The 19,681-nt window shown below is 38.2% G+C and overlaps 1 protein-coding gene across 1 annotated transcript in view; it reads left to right on the forward strand.

Moving 5' to 3' along the window:
• LOC138700214 (ras-GEF domain-containing family member 1B-A) overlaps nt 1–19,681 on the forward strand; it is a 760,608-nt gene that overhangs the window by 666,087 nt on the left and 74,840 nt on the right. The window contains exon 6 of the mRNA XM_069826665.1: nt 873–1,019. Within this exon, the coding sequence (XP_069682766.1) occupies nt 873–1,019 (147 nt within the window). The remainder of the gene's footprint in view (nt 1–872; nt 1,020–19,681) is intronic.

Consider the following 19,681-nt stretch of genomic DNA (forward strand, 5'->3'; position numbering starts at 1 on the left):
ATATTTCTTCTCTTTATAACTCTACTGCTCTTCATAATTCTGTTCTTCTTATAATCCTATTCTTCACATTTTCACTGATAATTCTACTCCTCTTCATACTTCTACTCCTACTCCTCTTCATAATTCTGCTCCTACTCTTCATATTTCTGCTCCTACTCCTCTTCATACTTCTGCTCCTACTCTTCATAATTCTTAACTTTATAACTCTACTTCTCTTCATAATTCTATTCCTCTTCCAACCCTATTCTTCACAATTTCAATCATAATTCTGCTGCTACTCTTCATACTTCTGCTCCTACTCTACTTCATAATTCTTTTTATAACTCTACTCCTCTTCACTCATCTTCACAATTCTCCTCTTTATAATTCTGCTTTTCATAAGTCTACTCTTCATAATTTTACTCTCATAATTCTTCTCCTCTTCATAATTCCATTCCTATTCATAATTCTAGTTCTCACAATCATACTTCTCTTCATAGTTCTGCTGCTCTTCATAATTCTATTCTTCTTACAATCCCACTCTTCACAATGCTACGCTCCAAAATCATACTGTTCATAATTCTACTCTTCATATTCATCCTCTTCACAATTCTACTCTTCATAATTTTACTCTTCTTAATTCTGTTCTTCATAACTCCACACTTCCTCATTAATATTACCCTTACACCCTACTCCTGGGGAAAGGAACTGGCGTTATCTCCTGGACGAGTGCCTTCTTGATGTCACTTGTGAGGTTCAGACCTGTCTTTGGACAGTTGACTAAACAACAACCCTACTCCTATCTTTACCCTTATCATCAACTCTGCGCCATACCGCCACACTGTAATTGATACCCCGCTGCAGCAGATGTCTGACGTCACCTTTGTCCGCAGCAACACGTGAAGAAGAAGCTGCGTGTCAAGGTGATGGAGTACTGGATCGAAGCGGCTCGGGAGTGCTTCAACATCGGCAACTTCAACTCGCTCATGGCCATCATCGCCGGCCTCAACATGTCTCCCATATCCAGGCTCAAGAAGACGGTGAGTACCCTCCATTCCGCTTACATTCATTGGCCTGTGGTCTCCAACTGTAGGTTAATACGTAGTTCTCCGCCTAGCGCTGTCCTCCGTCGCCTGTCCGAAGGTTTAGCACTTCAGGGGCAGTATTGTTTCATAATAACCTGTCTCTTTTATGAAAGTTTGTGCATCGTATTAAAGCTTGGATAAATTATGACCGGAGCGAAAAAAAGAAAGAACGCAGAAAGCCGCAGATGTACCTGAAGACGGAGATTTAAAACGCAAAGCAAGAAGTTCGATGCACAACAAACTTCTTGAAAAAAAAATGTTTCTGCGATAGTGCGAAAAGTTGTATTTTACCCACTGTTATCAATGCGTAAAGTAAGCCTTAAAAACAATACAACGTAAAGAAGTAGGCCTAAGTAATCACTTTACTCACTGCTCATTTTACTCACTTGAAAGAAAATTCAACATTCAATGTCCAAACTTCACTCAGTGAGAAATGAATGCATTACCTCGATATATCACTACTCAAATATTACACATAACACAAGTAACCCTATAGCGTCAAAACCTTAGACAACGCGCTGCTCATCTAACCCTAGAGCGTCAAAACCTTAGACAACGCGCTGCTCATCTAACCCTAGAGCGTCAAAACCTTAGACAACGCGCTGCTCATCTAACCCTAAAGCGTCAAAACCTTAGACAACGCGCTGCTCATCTAACCCTAGAGCGTCAAAACCTTACAAAACGCGCCGCTCACCTATCCCAAGACCTTCAAAGCCTTAGAAAACGCGCTGCTACGGAACCCTAAAGCGTCAAAACCTTAGACAACGCGCTGCTCATCTAACCCTAGAGCGTCAAAACCTTAGACAACGCGCTGCTCATCTAACCCTAAAGCGTCAAAACCTTAGACAACGCGCTGCTCATCTAACCCTAGAGCGTCAAAACCTTACAAAACGCGCCGCTCACCTATCCCAAGACCTTCAAAGCCTTAGAAAACGCGCTGCTACGGAACCCTAGAGCATCAAAACCTTAGACAACGCGCTGCTCATCTAACCCTAGAGCGTCAAACCCTTAGACAACGCGCTGCTCATCTAACCCTAGAGCGTCAAAATCTTAGACAACGCGCTGCTCATCTAACCCTATAGCGTCAAAACCTTAGACAACGCGCTGCTCATCTAACCCTAGAGCGTCAAAACCTTAGACAACGCGCTGCTCATCTAACCCTAGAGCGTCAAAATCTTAGACAACGCGATGCTCATCTAACCCTAGAGCGTCAAAACCTTAGACAACGCGCTGCTCATCTAACCCTAGAGCGTCAAAACCTTAGACAACGCGCTGCTCATCTAACCCTAGAGCGTCAAAACCTTAGACAACGCGCTGCTCATCTAACCCTAGAGCGTCAAAACCTTAGACAACGCGCTGCTCATCTAACCCTAGAGCGTCAAAACCTTAGACAACACGCTGCTCATCTAACCCTAGAGCGTCAAAACCTTAGACATCGCGCTGCTCATCTAACCCTAGAGCGTCAAAACCTTAGACAACGCGCTGCTCATCTAACCCTTGAGCGTCAAAACCTTAGACAACGCGCTGCTCATCTAACCCTAGAGCGTCAAACCCTTAGACAACGCTCTGCTCATCTAACCCTATAGCGTCAAAACCTTAGACAACGCGCTGCTCATCTAACCCTATAGCGTCAAAACCTTAGACAACGCGCTGCTCATCTAACCCTAGAGCGTCAAAACCTTAGACAACGCGCTGCTCATCTAACCCTATAGCGTCAAAACCTTAGACAACGCGCTGCTCATCTAACCCTAGAGCGTCAAAACCTTAGACAACGCGCTGCTCATCTAACCCTAGAGCGTCAAAATCTTAGACAACGCGATGCTCATCTAACCCTAGAGCGTCAAAACCTTAGACAACGCGCTGCTCATCTAACCCTAGAGCGTCAAAACCTTAGACAACGCGCTGCTCATCTAACCCTAGAGCGTCAAAACCTTAGACAACGCGCTGCTCATCTAACCCTAGAGCGTCAAAACCTTAGACAACGCGCTGCTCATCTAACCCTAGAGCGTCAAAACCTTAGACAACGCGCTGCTCATCTAACCCTAGAGCGTCAAAACCTTAGACAACGCGCTGCTCATCTAACCCTAGAGCGTCAAAACCTTAGACAACGCGCTGCTCATCTAACCCTAGAGCGTCAAAACCTTAGACAACGCGCTGCTCATCTAACCCTAGAGCGTCAAAACCTTAGACAGCGCGCTGCTCATCTAACCCTATAGCGTCAAAACCTTAGACAACGCACTCCTCATCTAACCCTAGAGCGTCAAAATCTTAGACAACGCGCTGCTCATCCAACCCTATAGCGTCAAAACCTTAGACAACGCGCTGCTCATCTAGCCCTAGAGCGTCAAACCCTTAGACAACGCGCTGCTCATCTAACCCTAGAGCGTCAAAATCTTAGACAACGCGATGCTCATCTAACCCTAGAGCGTCAAAACCTTAGAAAACGCGCCGCTCACCTATCCCAAGACCTTCAAAGCCTTAGAAAACGCGCTGCTACGGAACCCTAGACCATCAAAATCTTAGAAAACGCGCCGCTCATGTAGGCTAGAGTCTCAAAAACGCGCCGCGCACCTAATACTAGAGCGTCAAAAACGCGTCGCTCATTTGAACGTAGAGCGTCAAAAACGCGCAGGTTACTTAACACTAGAACGTCAAAAACACACCGCTCATCTGATTATAGAGCGTCAAAAGCGCGCCGCTCACCTAACCCTAGAACGTCAAAAACGCACCGTTAAACTACCTCCACAGCGTCAAAAACGCGCCGCTTACCTAAACCCAGAGCATAAAAAACGCGTCGCTGATCTAAACTTAGAGCGTCAAAAACGCGCAGCTCGCTTAACACTAGAGCGTCAGAAAACGAGCCGCTCACCTAATCCTACAAAGTTAAAAAAGCACATCCAAACTAACTACAGAGCGTCAAAAACGCGCCGCTCACTTAACAATAGGGCGTAAAAAACGCGCCGTTGAACTAACTCCAGAGCGTCAAAAACGCGCTGCTTACATAACAGTAGAGCATAATAAAGCGCCGCTCGCCTTACCCTGTAGCGTTAAAAACGCGCCGCTGAACTATCTATAGAGCGTGAAAAAAGCGCCGCCTACTTAACCCTTGAGCGTCAAAATGCGCCGCTCACCTAAACCTATATCGTCAAAAACGCGCCGCTGAACTAACTCCATAGCGTCAAAATCAGCGCCGCTGACTTAACCCTAGAGCGTCAAAAATGCGACGGTTGCCATATACTAGAGAGTAAAAAACGCTCCAGGTACCTAACCCTAGAGCGTCAAAAACGTGCCGCTCACCTAATCCCAGAGCGTCAAAACCTTAGAAAAAGCGCCGCTCACCTATCCCTAGAGTATCATAACTCTCAGAAAACTTGCCGCTAACCTAACCCTACAGCGTCAACACATTAGAAAACACACCGCTCACTTATCCTTAGAGCGTCAAAATCTTAAAAACGCACCGCTCACCTAACACTAGAACGTCAAAAACGCGTCGCTCATCTAATCTTAGAGCGTCAAAAGCGCATTTCTCACTTAACGCTAGAGCGTCAAAAGCTCGCCGCTCACCTAACCCTGGATCGTCAAAAACGCGCCGCTCAACTAACTCCAGAGCGTCAAATAGCGCCGCTCACTTAACATTTGAGCGTCAAAATCGCGCCGCTTACCTAACACTAGAGCATCAAAACGCGCAGGTGAACTAATTCCAGAGCGTCAAAAACGCCCCGCTCACTTAACATTAGAGCGTAAAAAAGGCGCCGCTGAACTGCAGAATGTAAAAAATCCGCCGCTCACTAACTGTAGAGCGTCAAAAACCCGCACCTACCTTAACGGTAGAGCGTTAAAAACACCCCTTGAACTAACCCCTGAGCGTCAAAATCGCGCCGCTCACTTAACCATAGACCGTCAAAAACGCGCCGCTGAACTAACTCCAGAGCGTCAAATACGCGCCATACACATAACATTACAGCGTCAGAAACGTGCCGCTCACCTAACCATAGAGCGTCAAAAACGCGCCGGTGAACTACAGAGCTGAACGCTGAACTAACGCGTCGCTGAACTAACTCTAGGGCGTCAAAATCGAGCCGCTCACTTAGCCCTAGAGCGTCGAAAACGCGCCTCTGAACTAACTATACCGTCAAAATCGCGCCGCTCACTTAACCCTAGAGCGCCAAAAACGCGCTGCCGAACTAACTTCAGAGCGTCAAAAACGCACCGCTGAACTGTCTCTATAGCGACAAAATCGCGCCGCTCACTTAGCCCTAGAGCGTCAAAAACGCGCCGCTAACCTACGTCCAGAGCATCAAAAACGCGTCTGATTCCAAATCCTAAAGTGTCAGAATCGCTCTGGTTGTCTATATCTAGAGCGTCCAAAACGTCCCGCTCACTTAACCCTAGAGCGTCAAAAGCTTTTGTAGTTTGAAAGCAACATTTTTAATTTAACAAATCCACGAGAAACAAAATTGTAAATTTAATTAAATCACACTGAAAATCTGTATATTCTCTCAATAAATCTCAAATAAAACTGAAATATGCTTGGCATGTTTGTAATCTGCGTACTAGATGAGTAATGCAAAATTAAAGAATTTTCACGATACAAAGTGTTTAGTAATGAAACTATTCATCATTAGGAGGCGAACCTAACGGCAGAAATTGTAATAACGCTCCTAACGCACTCTATTAACTGTTCAGTCGCCATTGCCAAAATGAATGCGGGACACGGGAAAACGCTGCTTGCAGCGAACTGCGAGTACAACGCTGCAGTCCCGCCACCTAGACGGGATTGTGTCGCTGCGGTGTGAGTGGATTCATATCCCGCTGTACTCACAATAATTCGCGTCGGTTTCGCATTCGCTACCGCTCCCGCGTCCCGCGTCGGTGTGCGCAGACCTTTATGATGATGGTTGCCTTGTAACCACAGAAGAACAAACCAAAGGGCACAGAATAATTAGAATAATATTGCTGTAGCTTGTACTCTTTGACCAAAATATAGTGTGGCAATCGATTAGAGCCAGTTGTACTATCGATACTTAACACGCCACACTAGAGCTCTCTACCGGATGCAATATAGAACCTAAGATATTCCATTACCTTTCGTAACGAAGTAATGACTAAACTATGACGTAGCCGTGTAACAGTTATACTGTTATACACGACTTATGTAGTGTTTATTAGTAAGGAATTTACACACGACTTATAAACGAGCTACTCATTGTATAAGTATAAGACAGTTAAACTTCTGTATATAGAGTTTCTATTAGTAAGACCGATAGCATATAAGGTATATTACGCTATATATTTCTTATGTACCAACGGTCTTACTAATAAAAACTCTATATACAGACGTTTAACTGTCTTATACTTATACAATGAGTAGCTCGTTTATAAGTCGTGTATAAATTCCTTACTAATAATCACTACATACGTCGTGTATAACAGTACAACTGTTAACACAGCTACGTCATAGTTTCGTCATTACTTCGCTACGAAAGGTAATAGAATATCTGAGGTTCTCTATTGCATCCGGTAGAGCGCTCTAGTGTGGCGTGTTAAATATCGATAGTACAACTGGCTCTAATCGATTACTACACTACATTGTGGTCAAAGAGTACAAGCTACAGCAATATTATTGTAATAATTCTATAATCTTTGGTTTGTTCTTCTGTGGTTACAAGGTAACCATAATCATAAAACGACAGTCTATACGAACAGCTGTTAGAGGGCGGCCATTTTTTTCTCTATATAAAACACTTGAACAAGGGGTTTCGTGTATATAACTACTGCAAAGCAAGTCCCATTGTATAGTTACAGCCTGTTTATACGTCCATAGCTTATTCATGGTTTATTAGTAACGTTTTCTGTCTCAACTCTGCATAAGTCTCGTATAAAAACTATACACGGTTTATTAGTAAGACTGGAATTCTCTTTCGGCTGTCGACGTTGAAAAAGTTGAAGGACACTAACATATATGCATTGCTTTATGAAGCTTTGCTCCTAACCAGAGGCGAAGCTAATCAGGTTGATTTAGCCAGCAACTTTTTATAGGCGGTAAAGCGAATGGAATTTTTGGTGCCAAGGGAGATAAAATCACACATCTCATTTTTAAAACGTTTGGGCAACCCTTTTTTTTTATAGTGGCACTTTTTTTACTTCTCTACGCATTGGCCAATTTTCTCTGGCATCGCTAAGCCAGGAGGGGATAGCGTGGAGTGTAAAAAATTGGGCTTCATATGCATCACTTTATAATGGGGTAGTGGTGGGGTTCGGGGAAGTCCTTTCGTCCAGCCACTCCCCTCCCCTCCCGCCGAGTTTCCTGGCCCCACACAGCAGAATAAATCTCTCGATTGCTTGGTATAAAAAATATATAATTTGAAACGTATGCCAAAGGGACCGTGGCCAGGCCTATGATGTATTTGACAAGTCGGTCGTAAATCGAGGACCGTTATGTATGAGGGCGCCTTCCTTTAGCAACACCGGCCTCTGTCCTTGGCAGAGTCCTTCCCTTGGTCATTGTTCCCTCCAAAACTAACAGCGCTAGCGAAACAACTGACTGTCTCGCCCCGACTATTGACTCCAAGTGAGGCTGGTATTCATTTTCTTCTGTCATTTCTGCTGATAATTTTTCTGTATCCCAGACAGAATTCACCAAAATTCTTTTATAAAAAATATGTATCGTATGGTGTTTTTAAAAATGTCTCATATAATAGTACATTATGCAACGAGCCTATAATGGTAGTAATTAAGACGCGAGTATGTTTGTTTATGAAACGAGCGCAAGCGAGTTTCATAATTTTCATACGAGCGTCTTAATTACCATTATAGGCAAGTTTCATACGACTTTTTATGCTCGACCATATTTCTAACTTGAAATTATTCATAAGCATTCATGTTATTGTTATGTGAGTGCAATAGCCTACCTCATGAATTGTGATATGTGCGCAGACGCGAAGGTAATGATTTTTTCCGGGAAACGAATGTCTACGACCTTGATATAATCTAGAGAGTAAGATAAACATGTCTTGATATAACCTTGAAATTGAATTCGACATTGAAAAAAGAGATGACAAATTGAATTTATTTGAATATTATTTACAATTAACGCTAATTATTATAGTAACAGAACATAATCTTTTAAGACAGTATTGGATTTCCAATCTCCGTGACGTTTCCCTCGTTGTCTTTCGATTGCATATCGGAGAATAATCGAAAACCTGAACTTTAATGAATAGGTGTACTTTAATGACATGCATTAAAGGACTGCTACCAGGTGTATAATTACCACATTTCGGCATGGTCGAGCATAAATGAATTATATTTGACAACAGTCAAATATTATAAGTAAGTTGGCAGTTAAAACATATGGTTTAAAATTTACATTTATAAAACTGTCAGATTATAAAATAACGTAAAACATATTCATTGCAAGAGTATATATATTAAATCACTATGTAATTATTTACGCATATCATATGTTAAAACCCGGATTTCGAAGCACGATCAAACAGTAAATAAGCAAAAACGAAAACACGGAAATATTATTTGTTACGTAGAACGATTACCGTATTATTATTATTATTATTATTATTATTATTATTATTATTATTATTATTATTACCTTATTTAATTATTATTGAATAATGTATCACTAGAACTCGATTGTACAACCACATCGCTTTTAATCAGTTGCTGGTTTAACTTAGATTTATTCTTAAACCTCTTTTTATTCTGCGTTGTATTAATATGCAGCACAATGTTATATTTTTTCCTTGCAGAAACACTCTTTTCACACACTAAACAAAATAAGACACTGCCGTCCTCACTGAAAATAGTACTTCCAAACTCATTGACGCATTTGCGTATGAATGATGTCATTTTTACTTAAACATTGAAAAACAAAACCTGTACAAAGCAATTAACAACACATTTTTAGCTTCAGAACACTGGGCAATTAAAGAAATGATACTTCTGAATAGTTCATTCTCTATTTGTAATATTCTTTTACCCTCAAAACTAAAAAAAATTTGTATTTTACCAACAACTTTAAATTAGTGTGACTCTGAAAATAGTGAGATTAGGACAAATGTTTATATGACAGTTTTTGCTCAGAATGTCTTAGGAATCTTACGAAATAAGCTTCGTAAGGGACGGTAAATCCTCGTGAATCACTCTGTATAATACTTTGAAGCACAATTAAAATGTTATTTCAATTGGTCTTTGTGATCTACTGATTATTTTAAAATTGAATTTATATAGTAAATCTATACTAATAATAAATCTGTAGCCAAAATTTTTCTGGTAATTTTCGATTTTCCAAAAATAATTGGTCCTAACATATATAATTAACCACCCTGAAACCGAAAATCGCTTTTTTGAAATTTTTGTTTGTATGTCTGTCTGTATGTTTGTTACCTTTTCACGCGATAATGGCTGAACGGATTTCGATGAAAATTGGAATATAAATTAAGTTCGTTGTAACTTAGATTTTAGGCTATATGGCGTTCAAAATACATTATTTAAAAGGGGGGTTATAAGGGGGCCTGAATTAAATAAATCGAAATATCTCGCTTATTATTGATTTTTATGAAAAATGTTACATAACAAAAGTTTCTTTACAAATAATTTGCGATAAGTTTTATTCCTTGAAAAATTTTGATAGGACTGATATTTAATGAGATAAATGAGTTTTAAAATTACAATAACAACGCCATCTAAGGCGCTATACTGAAATAAAAACAAATGACTTCGTCTATAAGGGACCTTGGACAACAACAATCGAAAGCTATTAAACATAGCCTACAGAGAATGTTTCTGTGTTTGTATGAAGTAATATCGGAAGCTAATTAATTGTTTAATTATTATTTCACCATTGGAAAATGTAGTTTCTCTAGATGAACATAATTGTACAATGTTATTACAGTAACTTTTGAAACACATAGCAAGTAATATAAAGCATACACATTAAAACTAAATGATATGTCAATCTTCATTAAACTATGGTTGCATGTAATAACAATTAAGAAACATGTTAAAGGAATTGCCATTGCACCAAAATGGACCAAAATTACCGCATTTTAATTATTTAAATACAATTTAAATTAAGTAACATATTAAACGATTTATCCTTCTATCAGACACGAATGTTCCCTTGATCAAACGTCCTATTTTAATTATGTAATTACTTTATATTTATTTGTAACGGGTTCAGCGGAAATATAATAGTGATATTTGCCATGGACAGAAATTGCTGCAAAACTCGATAATGACTCATATATTTTACTCCGTAATATAACTAGCTTCATATATCACGAAATTTGGTATCTCTACCCTATCTATTTGTTTCTGTATAGATCTACAGTCTATTTACCTATTTTCTTGTCAAATTCTTTTTCTAATTATTTATTACGTAATGAAAACAACCAAATTTATAAGAGTCGAAAATCTTTGACATCAGTTTCGTTGCAACTTGTGAAATTTCACGCATTCTCTGCTGAAACGTGACGCTGCTGGGTGAAATAGTAGCAGATCGCTCGCTATTGTCGTCAACGTTCGTTTGATGGGTACGCGGTGTTGCGTGTGGCCCGCCAGAAGGGGTAAAAGTTACGAGCACTCATTTCACATGCTACGTTACCATAAAAATTCGTGCGCGTATTATTTAATGAACGCCCCGGTCCTTCCACCGCTCAGAGTGCGGACTAGTGGGAATAAAAGAAAAGAGATTGCTGGAATTGCTCTGAAATTGGCTGTTATATTGGATGGATGGGAAAAAATATGGGCCGTACCAACAACACTCTGGGGGCTAATAAGTCACTGGATCAATTATTTTGCACTCGCCCATCAGCCGGTGCGGATATTTGCGATGGCGCAGCGGCTATCGATCGGCTCATTCAGCGACGCCGAACCAAGTCAGAGGATATTCGGATTTGTTTACTGAATATGTACCATTCTTACCTACGAGACATAGAGGGCAAAATCGCCGAAAATATTAAAGACCTGAGCAACGATTGGGGCAAGGGGGTGCCAAGAATGATATTATTGTTTATAATTTATTTTCGGGAAACGTATTATTTGTCTTTTTTGTGTTAAATTTTATATTACCCTGTTACACATGTTTCAGCCTGCTATTGGCCATCATCAGAACTGGTTGTTGTTGATCTTAGAGCCTTTTGTTTTGTTTCCTGTGGGGGTGTGTTTGTGTAGTGTAATGTGGAGTCAAAGAGTGTGTGTGTTCTGAAATTGAGTTGTGTGTTGAGAATTTCATTTGAATGTGTTTTTGTGTGCCTGTATATTTCGTATTGTTCTAGTGTGTTTAGTTTCTGGCACATAGCACAAGAAAACGGATACAACCCGAAAATAATAGACAACATAATAAGAAAGACAAAACATAATCACAAAAAACATAAGAATACAACACAAACACAAGAACACAGAAAATACATCACACTTACTTACTTACAAATGGCTTTTAAGGAACCCGAAGGTTCATTGCCGCCCTCACATAAGCCCGCCATCGGTCCCTATCCTGTGCAAGATTAATCCAGTCTCTATCATCGCAACCCACCTCCCTCAAATCCATTTTAATATTATCCTCCCATCTACGTCTCGGCCTCCCTAAAGGTCTTTTTTCCTCCAGTCTCCCAACTAACACTCTATATGCATTTCTGGATTCGCCCATACGTGCTACATGCCCTGCACATCTCAAACATCTGGATTTTAAGTTCCTAATTATGTCAGGTGAAGAATACAATGCGTGCAGTTCTGCGTTGTGTAACTTTCTCCATTCTCCTGTAACTTCATCCCGCTTAGCCCCAAATATTTTCCTAAGCACCTTATTCTCAAACACCCTTCACCTATGTTCCTCCCTCAGAATGAGAGTCCAAGTTTCACAACCATACAGAAGAACCGGTAATATAACTGTTTTATAAATCCTAACTTTCAGATTTTTCGACAGCAGACTAGATGACAAAAGCTTCTCAACCGAATAATAACACGCATTTCCCATATTTATTCTGCGTTTAATTTCCTCCCGAGTATCATTTATATTTGTTACTGTTGCTCCAAGATATTTGAATTTTTCCACCTCTTCGAAGGATAAATGTCCAATTTTTATATTTCCATTTCGTACAATATTCTGGTCACGAGACATAATCATATACTTTGTCTTGTCGGGATTTACTTCCAAACCGATCGCTTTACTTGCTTCAACTAAAATTTCCGTGTTTTCCCTAATCGTTTGTGGATTTTCTCCTAACATATTCACGTCATCCGCATAGACAAGAAGCTGATGTAACCCGTTCAATTCCAAACCCTGCCTGTTATCCTGAACTTTCCTAATGGCATATTCTAGAGCGAAGTTAAAAAGTAAAGGTGATAGTGCATCTCCCTGCTTTAGCCCGCAGTGAATTGCAAAAGGATCAGATAGAAACTGACCTAACATACGAAAACAAAAACACACACAAGACTGCAACCTCATTTAAGAAATTAAATTATAATATCGTATACAGACCAATTAATACTCTACAAAAACATCTCAACACACAAACAACACAAACAAACAAATACAACCACACAGGCGTATAAAACTCAAATGTAACACCTGCAACAACTTCTACATAGGACAGACAGGCAGATCATTTCAAACACGTTACAAAGAACACGTCACAGCCATAACAAAATTACAAAACACTTCCACATATGCAGAACACATCAAAATTCTAACAGAGACATCAACACAGACATGGAAATTCTACACATCCAACCAAAAAGCCAGAAACTAAACACACTAGAACAATAGTGTACTATATATCTAGTCAAAGGAAAACTTTTAATAGAAAAAGGAGCATATTCTGCGGACCTCTGGAGAAAGAACTAAGGAAGAGACTAGTGAAGTGCTGTGTGTGTTGTGTAGAATTTTATGGGGCAGAAACATGGACATTACGACGAAGTGAAGAAAAGCGACTAGAAACATTTGAAATGTGGATATGGAGAAGAATGGAACGTGTGAAATGGACAGACAGAGTAAGAAACGAAGCTGTATTGGAAAGATTGCATGAAGAAAGAATGATGCTGAAACTGATCAGAAAGAGGAAAAGGAATGTCACTGGTTGAGAAGAAACTGTCTACTGGAGGATGCACTAGAAGGAATGGTGAACGGGAGAAGAGTTCGGAGCAGAAGAAGATATCAGATGATAGACGACATTAAGATATAGGGGAGAGTCGGGTAGTATCGGACTTCGGGTAATATCGGACAGTGAGTTTCTTTCATCTACAACACGATGATAGTACCTGATTGACATGGTTACGTTTCTGTGATGTCGCATAGAGAAACGTAACCTTGTCATTCAGGTACTACCATATGGTGGTAGATGAAAGAAACGCACTGTCCGATACTACCCGATATCCGATACTACCCGACTCTCCCCTATGGATCATATGCGGAGACAAAAAGGAAGGCAGAAAATAGGAAAGACTGGAGAATAATGTGTTTGCAGTGAAAGACCTGCCCTTGGGCAGAACGCTATGAATTAATGAATGATGAATCTAGTCAGCGATGTATGCAATAGAGGGGGAAAGGAACAGGCCACCCTAGCCCATTATCTCCTAGCTCAGTTGCCTCATGAGTGATACCTTATTGGTGTCACTTGTGTCTTTCTAGTGTTGAAAGTATACTTTTGGAGGAAATAATAAAAGTTAGAAATTTAAGGGAAGGCAGAGGTGAATATTTCAAAATCCACAAAATTTATCCGATTTGTTTGAAATTGATCATGGATACTAAGTATGTTATTAGTAATGACATACCAAGTTTCAACTTTCTAAGTACAATAGTTCTGTAAATATTAATAATTTTATAAAACTTTATATCGTTTGATATAAAATGATCTATGCACCATATTGTAAGACATTTTCAATATTTTTTTTTTATTTATATGTTCAGAGAAGGTATATAAATAATGATAAGTATTAGTTTATTATGGGAATAATATAGTAATACAGTTATCTTGGTTTTAATTTCATACTTTTAAGGGCACAAAATCAAAAACTAACATCGGAATATCAAAATAAAGATAATAAAAATGGAAAAAACCAAATTTTCATTTTTTCTTCAGTTTTGTTCGAAAATTTCACCTCTGCCTCCCCTTAAGCAAATTTTGGCCATTTCTGTAAAAAAAACTGTATCTTCAAAGTTAATATTGCAATTAAAATCTTGTGTTATACATATGCACGGACAGACTAGTACTAACATTATTATATTTCATGTATATAATTGCCTGATAAATTGACTTGTACATACTGAATGTGAACAAATTCCGTGCAATGGTTCAGTAGAAATCGCTATGCAAAGAAAAAAAATTATTATATTTAATGTAAATCACCCTGTAAATGGACTTGTAAATACTGAATATGAAGAAAATACCACAAAAAGTTATGATAAATCGCTCTATACGGAGAAAGAGTCATTTTCAAACCATTGTATCGTTATCAGTGATATTGAAAAGCCATATTTCCACGACAATTTGGAAGTAGATTTTTAGCAGCACCATAATGCTTTGTCATTTTAGAAAATTAAATATATGTATATATATATATATATATATATATATATATATATATATATATAATTTGAATTGGTAATGGAAATTACGGGAAAACGGCTGAACGGATTTTAATAAATGACCCCTCATTTTGAAGCTTGTAACTCAAAGTTTTTCAGAAAAATAGTAGTTTTCAGTGAAATGTCAATTTTTCAACACAATTTTCCTATTTTCCAAAATCCATCTGTCGTCAGTTTTGAGAACTAGCTAATTGCATTTCAGAATAAAACAAAACACACACTACAACAAACAATATTACACGAAGGCCATGATCTGCAAGAATGCTGACATATTTAGAGCTCAAATTAAATTGGTTATTAAAAACTTAACTTACTAAAAATAATTTACGGGTTCGATTCTGTGGTGTGTAATTTTCTGGGTACAGCTGTATATTGGATATTGAAAATTACAAAACTTGAGGTGGTTTGATGACATTATTGTTATTAGAAATGAAATATGATTGTAGTTAATACCGTGATGTGACTATTTTTCATTAATTATACATATGAATGCTATATTGATGATATGAATGTGAAACGTTTTGGGATTATACAGGGACATCATTTTATTTTTACTTCAATTTTTATTGTACCTGAGTTTTTTTAATGTACTTCACTCCCACCCCTTCTACTAATGAAGTTCAACCGTCTTCCACACAGATCCAAGACCGCATAGTAGCCTTACGGTCATAGTAAACAGTACGTTCCAAAAATATGTTCGCGATTTCCAGTGACGAAAAAGCTTTCACTATTGAATCATTTTCGCACAGGTACTGTCGTCCATTTGCCTACGTCGTATCCCGGTTTCCCCCCACCAGTTTTTATTCGCCAGCTACTGGTTGGGCTGTCTTAGCTCTTTTCTGAGAACATTAATTTCTGTTACGAACTGGACGTCTACGTAATATTATACAACTGTTTAAAGTAACTTAAATAAAAGGGCCACGTTAAGTAATTAACTGTGACATGATTTCCCTCCTTTCTACGACCCTACGGCATAACCACTTAGACGGACAGTAGATAGCATGTCTGAATAATTTTATCTTTTCGGATCGAGCAGAAGTGAAAATTGAATTTATAGTATGTAAGGTACTCTTTTATAGAGTAGGTACGGAATTATTTCAACATGAGTTACTAGTACGAAGGACGAAACTGGTAATTGGGATTAGGTACAATAGTCTATAGTGCGATAATATGCACATTAGAACTGAAGCCTGTATCGAAATGAACGGCCACCATTTTAAAAAAATGTGTTTAAATGTCCATATTATGATTATTTTTCAATTTAACTTCATTCTCATATCGTACGCTAATGTGGTGTAGACAGTATAATATACACTGCATAATGAATACGTCCGCATGGATAGCTCAATTCGTGAGTAAAAACACTCATTGTTAATACTGTACTGTATTTTGATTAAACAAAAACCTAATGAAAATGATCAAACTCAAAAGCGCAATATTTCCTAGTTTACGTAAATGGATGAACTACTTTTCTTTCCTCCTGTACCTAGTAAAGTGATTTGTTTGTATATTACGCCAATATCATCGAACTCCAGTCGTGGAAGGGGATAGCAAACGGCGTTGATCCAAAGGTATAGGCAAGTTAACAATAAAAATGTTAGTAAAAATAAAATTATGTCCCTGTATAAGTAGATGTAAAGAATAACTTAAATTAGATTTTGATTTCTATATTTTACTGAGTGGCGGCTATATAGTATATATTGTAGTATATGTTACTGAAAGCTACAAAACTTACGTAAGATAATAATATTATTAAAAATCAAATATTTTTATAGTTATTGATCACGTGGGGTTGGGTCTTTTTCATATACTTAATGGCGGTGTGGTGTAGATATTTATGTGCGTGGTTCTCTTCAGTATTGGCTCGAGAGAGAATATCTTTCATTATTATGAAAGCAAATAACTTTCAGAATGTCTGGTATTCTTCATTGAAAATAAATCTGAAAAATGTTTATTTGAACGTTTAATGAACTTAGTTTGCAGCATTTGCTGCACAAGCCACTATTATATTATAATACGATATAGAATTTCAAGTACTCGACCGTTGACAGTCGTATAATGCGCTTTAATACCCTTATAACAATGTATGTTGTTATAAAGTGAACACCAACGCATTTTGAAGAAATAATGATATTAATTTATTTCTTCTGAGAAGGTAGCTGAAACTGATTTAATGCCTTTTAGTTTCGACTTAAGTTCTAAACGTCTCTATAAACGGACTGATAATGACGAATTACATCGTTACTTTCCTGCCATTTCCATTTTTGCTTTGTGCTAAACTTGCTCTCCTTCCCACGCAGAAAGTTAGCGGATTTTAGCCACATAACTGGCCGCGTAAAGCCCTCGTTAGAGAGAGATTTGTAGACATATCCTTACAAACTAACAGCACGGTCGGAATTTCTTTTTTGTTTCAACAGATTATACAGTTCCCATAGCAACGGGACTGTTATAGTACAGCGAAAACAACATCCAATCATGTTGGTAACCCTATTAGACGCTCCTGCCCTCTACAATGGCGTTCTAATGAATTGTTTAGCTGCAAACTATAATCTCGTTTCATGGAACTTCAAGTTGAGAATTTTAATTAACAAAACCCAATTCTTTTCTCGAGTTACTTGTTAAGATATCTATTCGTTTATGAAGGAGATAGCAGAATCCACGAAGTTCTTCTCTCTCACTTCCGCTTGGATTAAGATAAGCCTTCTTTAATTGAAAGAGCGTTTCTTTTGTCAAGCTGCCTTTCCGTCCGGTAGAGGCAGCACTGGCGGCAGTTGAGAGAAGCTTTAAAGGTCACGAGTTCCTCCTTTCCCTCCCTACGCCCGGCTGCCCTCAATTCCACTTCAAAGAGTGAGAAAATACTACAAGACAGAGAGGGAGTGAGAGAGAATAAAAAATTGCCAGGAACAGCACGGCCTACTGTTGAATTCTTTCAATCCTACTTCGTCTCCTTCTTCCTTCTTCTTCTAGCTCGGAGTTTGGTTTCTGATAATGAGGTGTCTAGGTTTTTATTCTGTTTGTTCTTTTTTTTTTTTTTGTTCATATGTTTTTATTCCTGTCACTATGGGAGAAAAGCCAAACGAATGGCATATACAAACTGTTCCAAGAAACGTCTTGGGATGAAACAGAATTATCAAAACTTTGAAAATATCTTTCTCGTTGAACCCAGAAGCATAGGAAGATTCTACAGGGTGGATACAAATTATCTCGACTACTTTCAAGTTGAGTTGATACTTTAAAATTATTGATAACTACGTCTTTTTGCGAACACAAGACTTTGAAGATTGCCATGAATGAAGCAACATTAAAATATTTTTCTCTTAGTTTCATATGTTTCTTCCGTATATTTTTCCCTAAAGGAAAGCAAATGTATGACATAAATTTGCCCATTAAATTTGTCTCAAAAAGTTTATTTGGCTGAAATGCAATTATTCAAGCTCAGAAAATATATTTTATATAGTCCACACCTGTGGAGTAACGGTTAGCGCGTCTGGCCGCGAAATCAGGTGGCCCGGTTTCGATTCTCGGTCGGGGCAAGTTACCTGGTTGAGGTTTTTTCCGAGGTTTTCTCTCAACCCAATATGAGCAAATGCTGGGTAACTTTCGGTGCTGGACCCCGGTCTCATTTCACCGGCATTATCACCTTCATCTCATTCAGACGCTAAATAACCAAAGATGTTGATAAATCGTCGTAAAATAACCTACTAAAATAAAATATTTTATATAAAATACTTAAACATAGAAACACTTATACAGGGTGGTTACAAATTATGGCGAATACTTTCAAGTAGAATTGATACTTTAAAATTATTGCTAACTATGTCTTTGTGCTGACTCAAAACTTTGAAGGTTGCCATGAATGAAGGAACATTGAAAGAATTTTTCCCTCAGTTTCATATGTTTGTTTCTTACATCTTTTCCTAAGGAAGAGCATATTTATGACATGTGCCCATTAATTTTGTCGCAAGAAGCTTATTTGGATGAAATGCAATTATCCAAGCTTTGAAAGTATACTTACTTACTTACTTACTTACTTACTTACTTACTTACTTACTTACTTACTTACTTACTGGCTTTTAAGGAACACCGAGGTTCATTGCCGCCCTCACATAAGCCCGCCATTGGTCCCTATCCTGAGCAAATTAATCCAGTCTCTACCATCATATCCCACCTCCCTCAAATCCATTTTAATATTATCTTCCCATGTACGTCTCGGCCTCCCCAAAAGTCTTTTTCCCTCCGGCCTCCCAACTAACACTCTATGTGCATTTCTGCATTCGCCCATACGTGCTACATGCCCTGCCTATCTCAAGCGCTTGAAAATATATTTTACATAAAATAATGAAACACGGAAACATTTCTACAGGGTGGATACAAATTATGTCTGCTACTCCCAAGTTATATGTATAGGCCACGTTTTAATTACTGATAAAACTATGTTTTGCTAAAAATCTAAGAATTTGAATACTATTAGGATCATGAATTAAGCAACATAAACGTTGTTAAATAACCGACTAAAAATGTGTTGAAATAACACTTTAAATCATTGCCTTTTATTTTAACGGAATGCCTCGACTTACTCCTAATCACTTAATATTCATTCGTCTATAAAATAAAAATAGATTCGGATCTCAAATAGAGTATTTTTTTTTTTTTGTTGTTTTGTTACAGCCAGTTCGTTTGAGGGGGGAAAATGGATAGAAAGGAAAAAATGAGTAGCATGGAGACAGAGAAATGAAAGTATGGAAACAAAATCATAGTGTATGGTAGATAACTAGCATTTTATAACAACTTACGTTTCAAACGTTTAATATAAGTGTCATGTATATTTCCTGCTACAGGGTTCAAATTAGACAGAATCTCTCTATACAGTGTGTAACAAAAATACATGTGAAAACTTCAGGGAAACATTCTTCACATTAGAGGTTGAAAATATGCTATATGAACATGGTTTCGGAGACACTTTATTTCCTTGCCAGATCTCGTTTTATAAAACTCTGCTTACATTGTATGATAC

Source organism: Periplaneta americana, chromosome 5 (genome assembly GCF_040183065.1).
Source record: "Periplaneta americana isolate PAMFEO1 chromosome 5, P.americana_PAMFEO1_priV1, whole genome shotgun sequence".
Classification (NCBI taxonomy): domain Eukaryota; kingdom Metazoa; phylum Arthropoda; class Insecta; order Blattodea; family Blattidae; genus Periplaneta; species Periplaneta americana.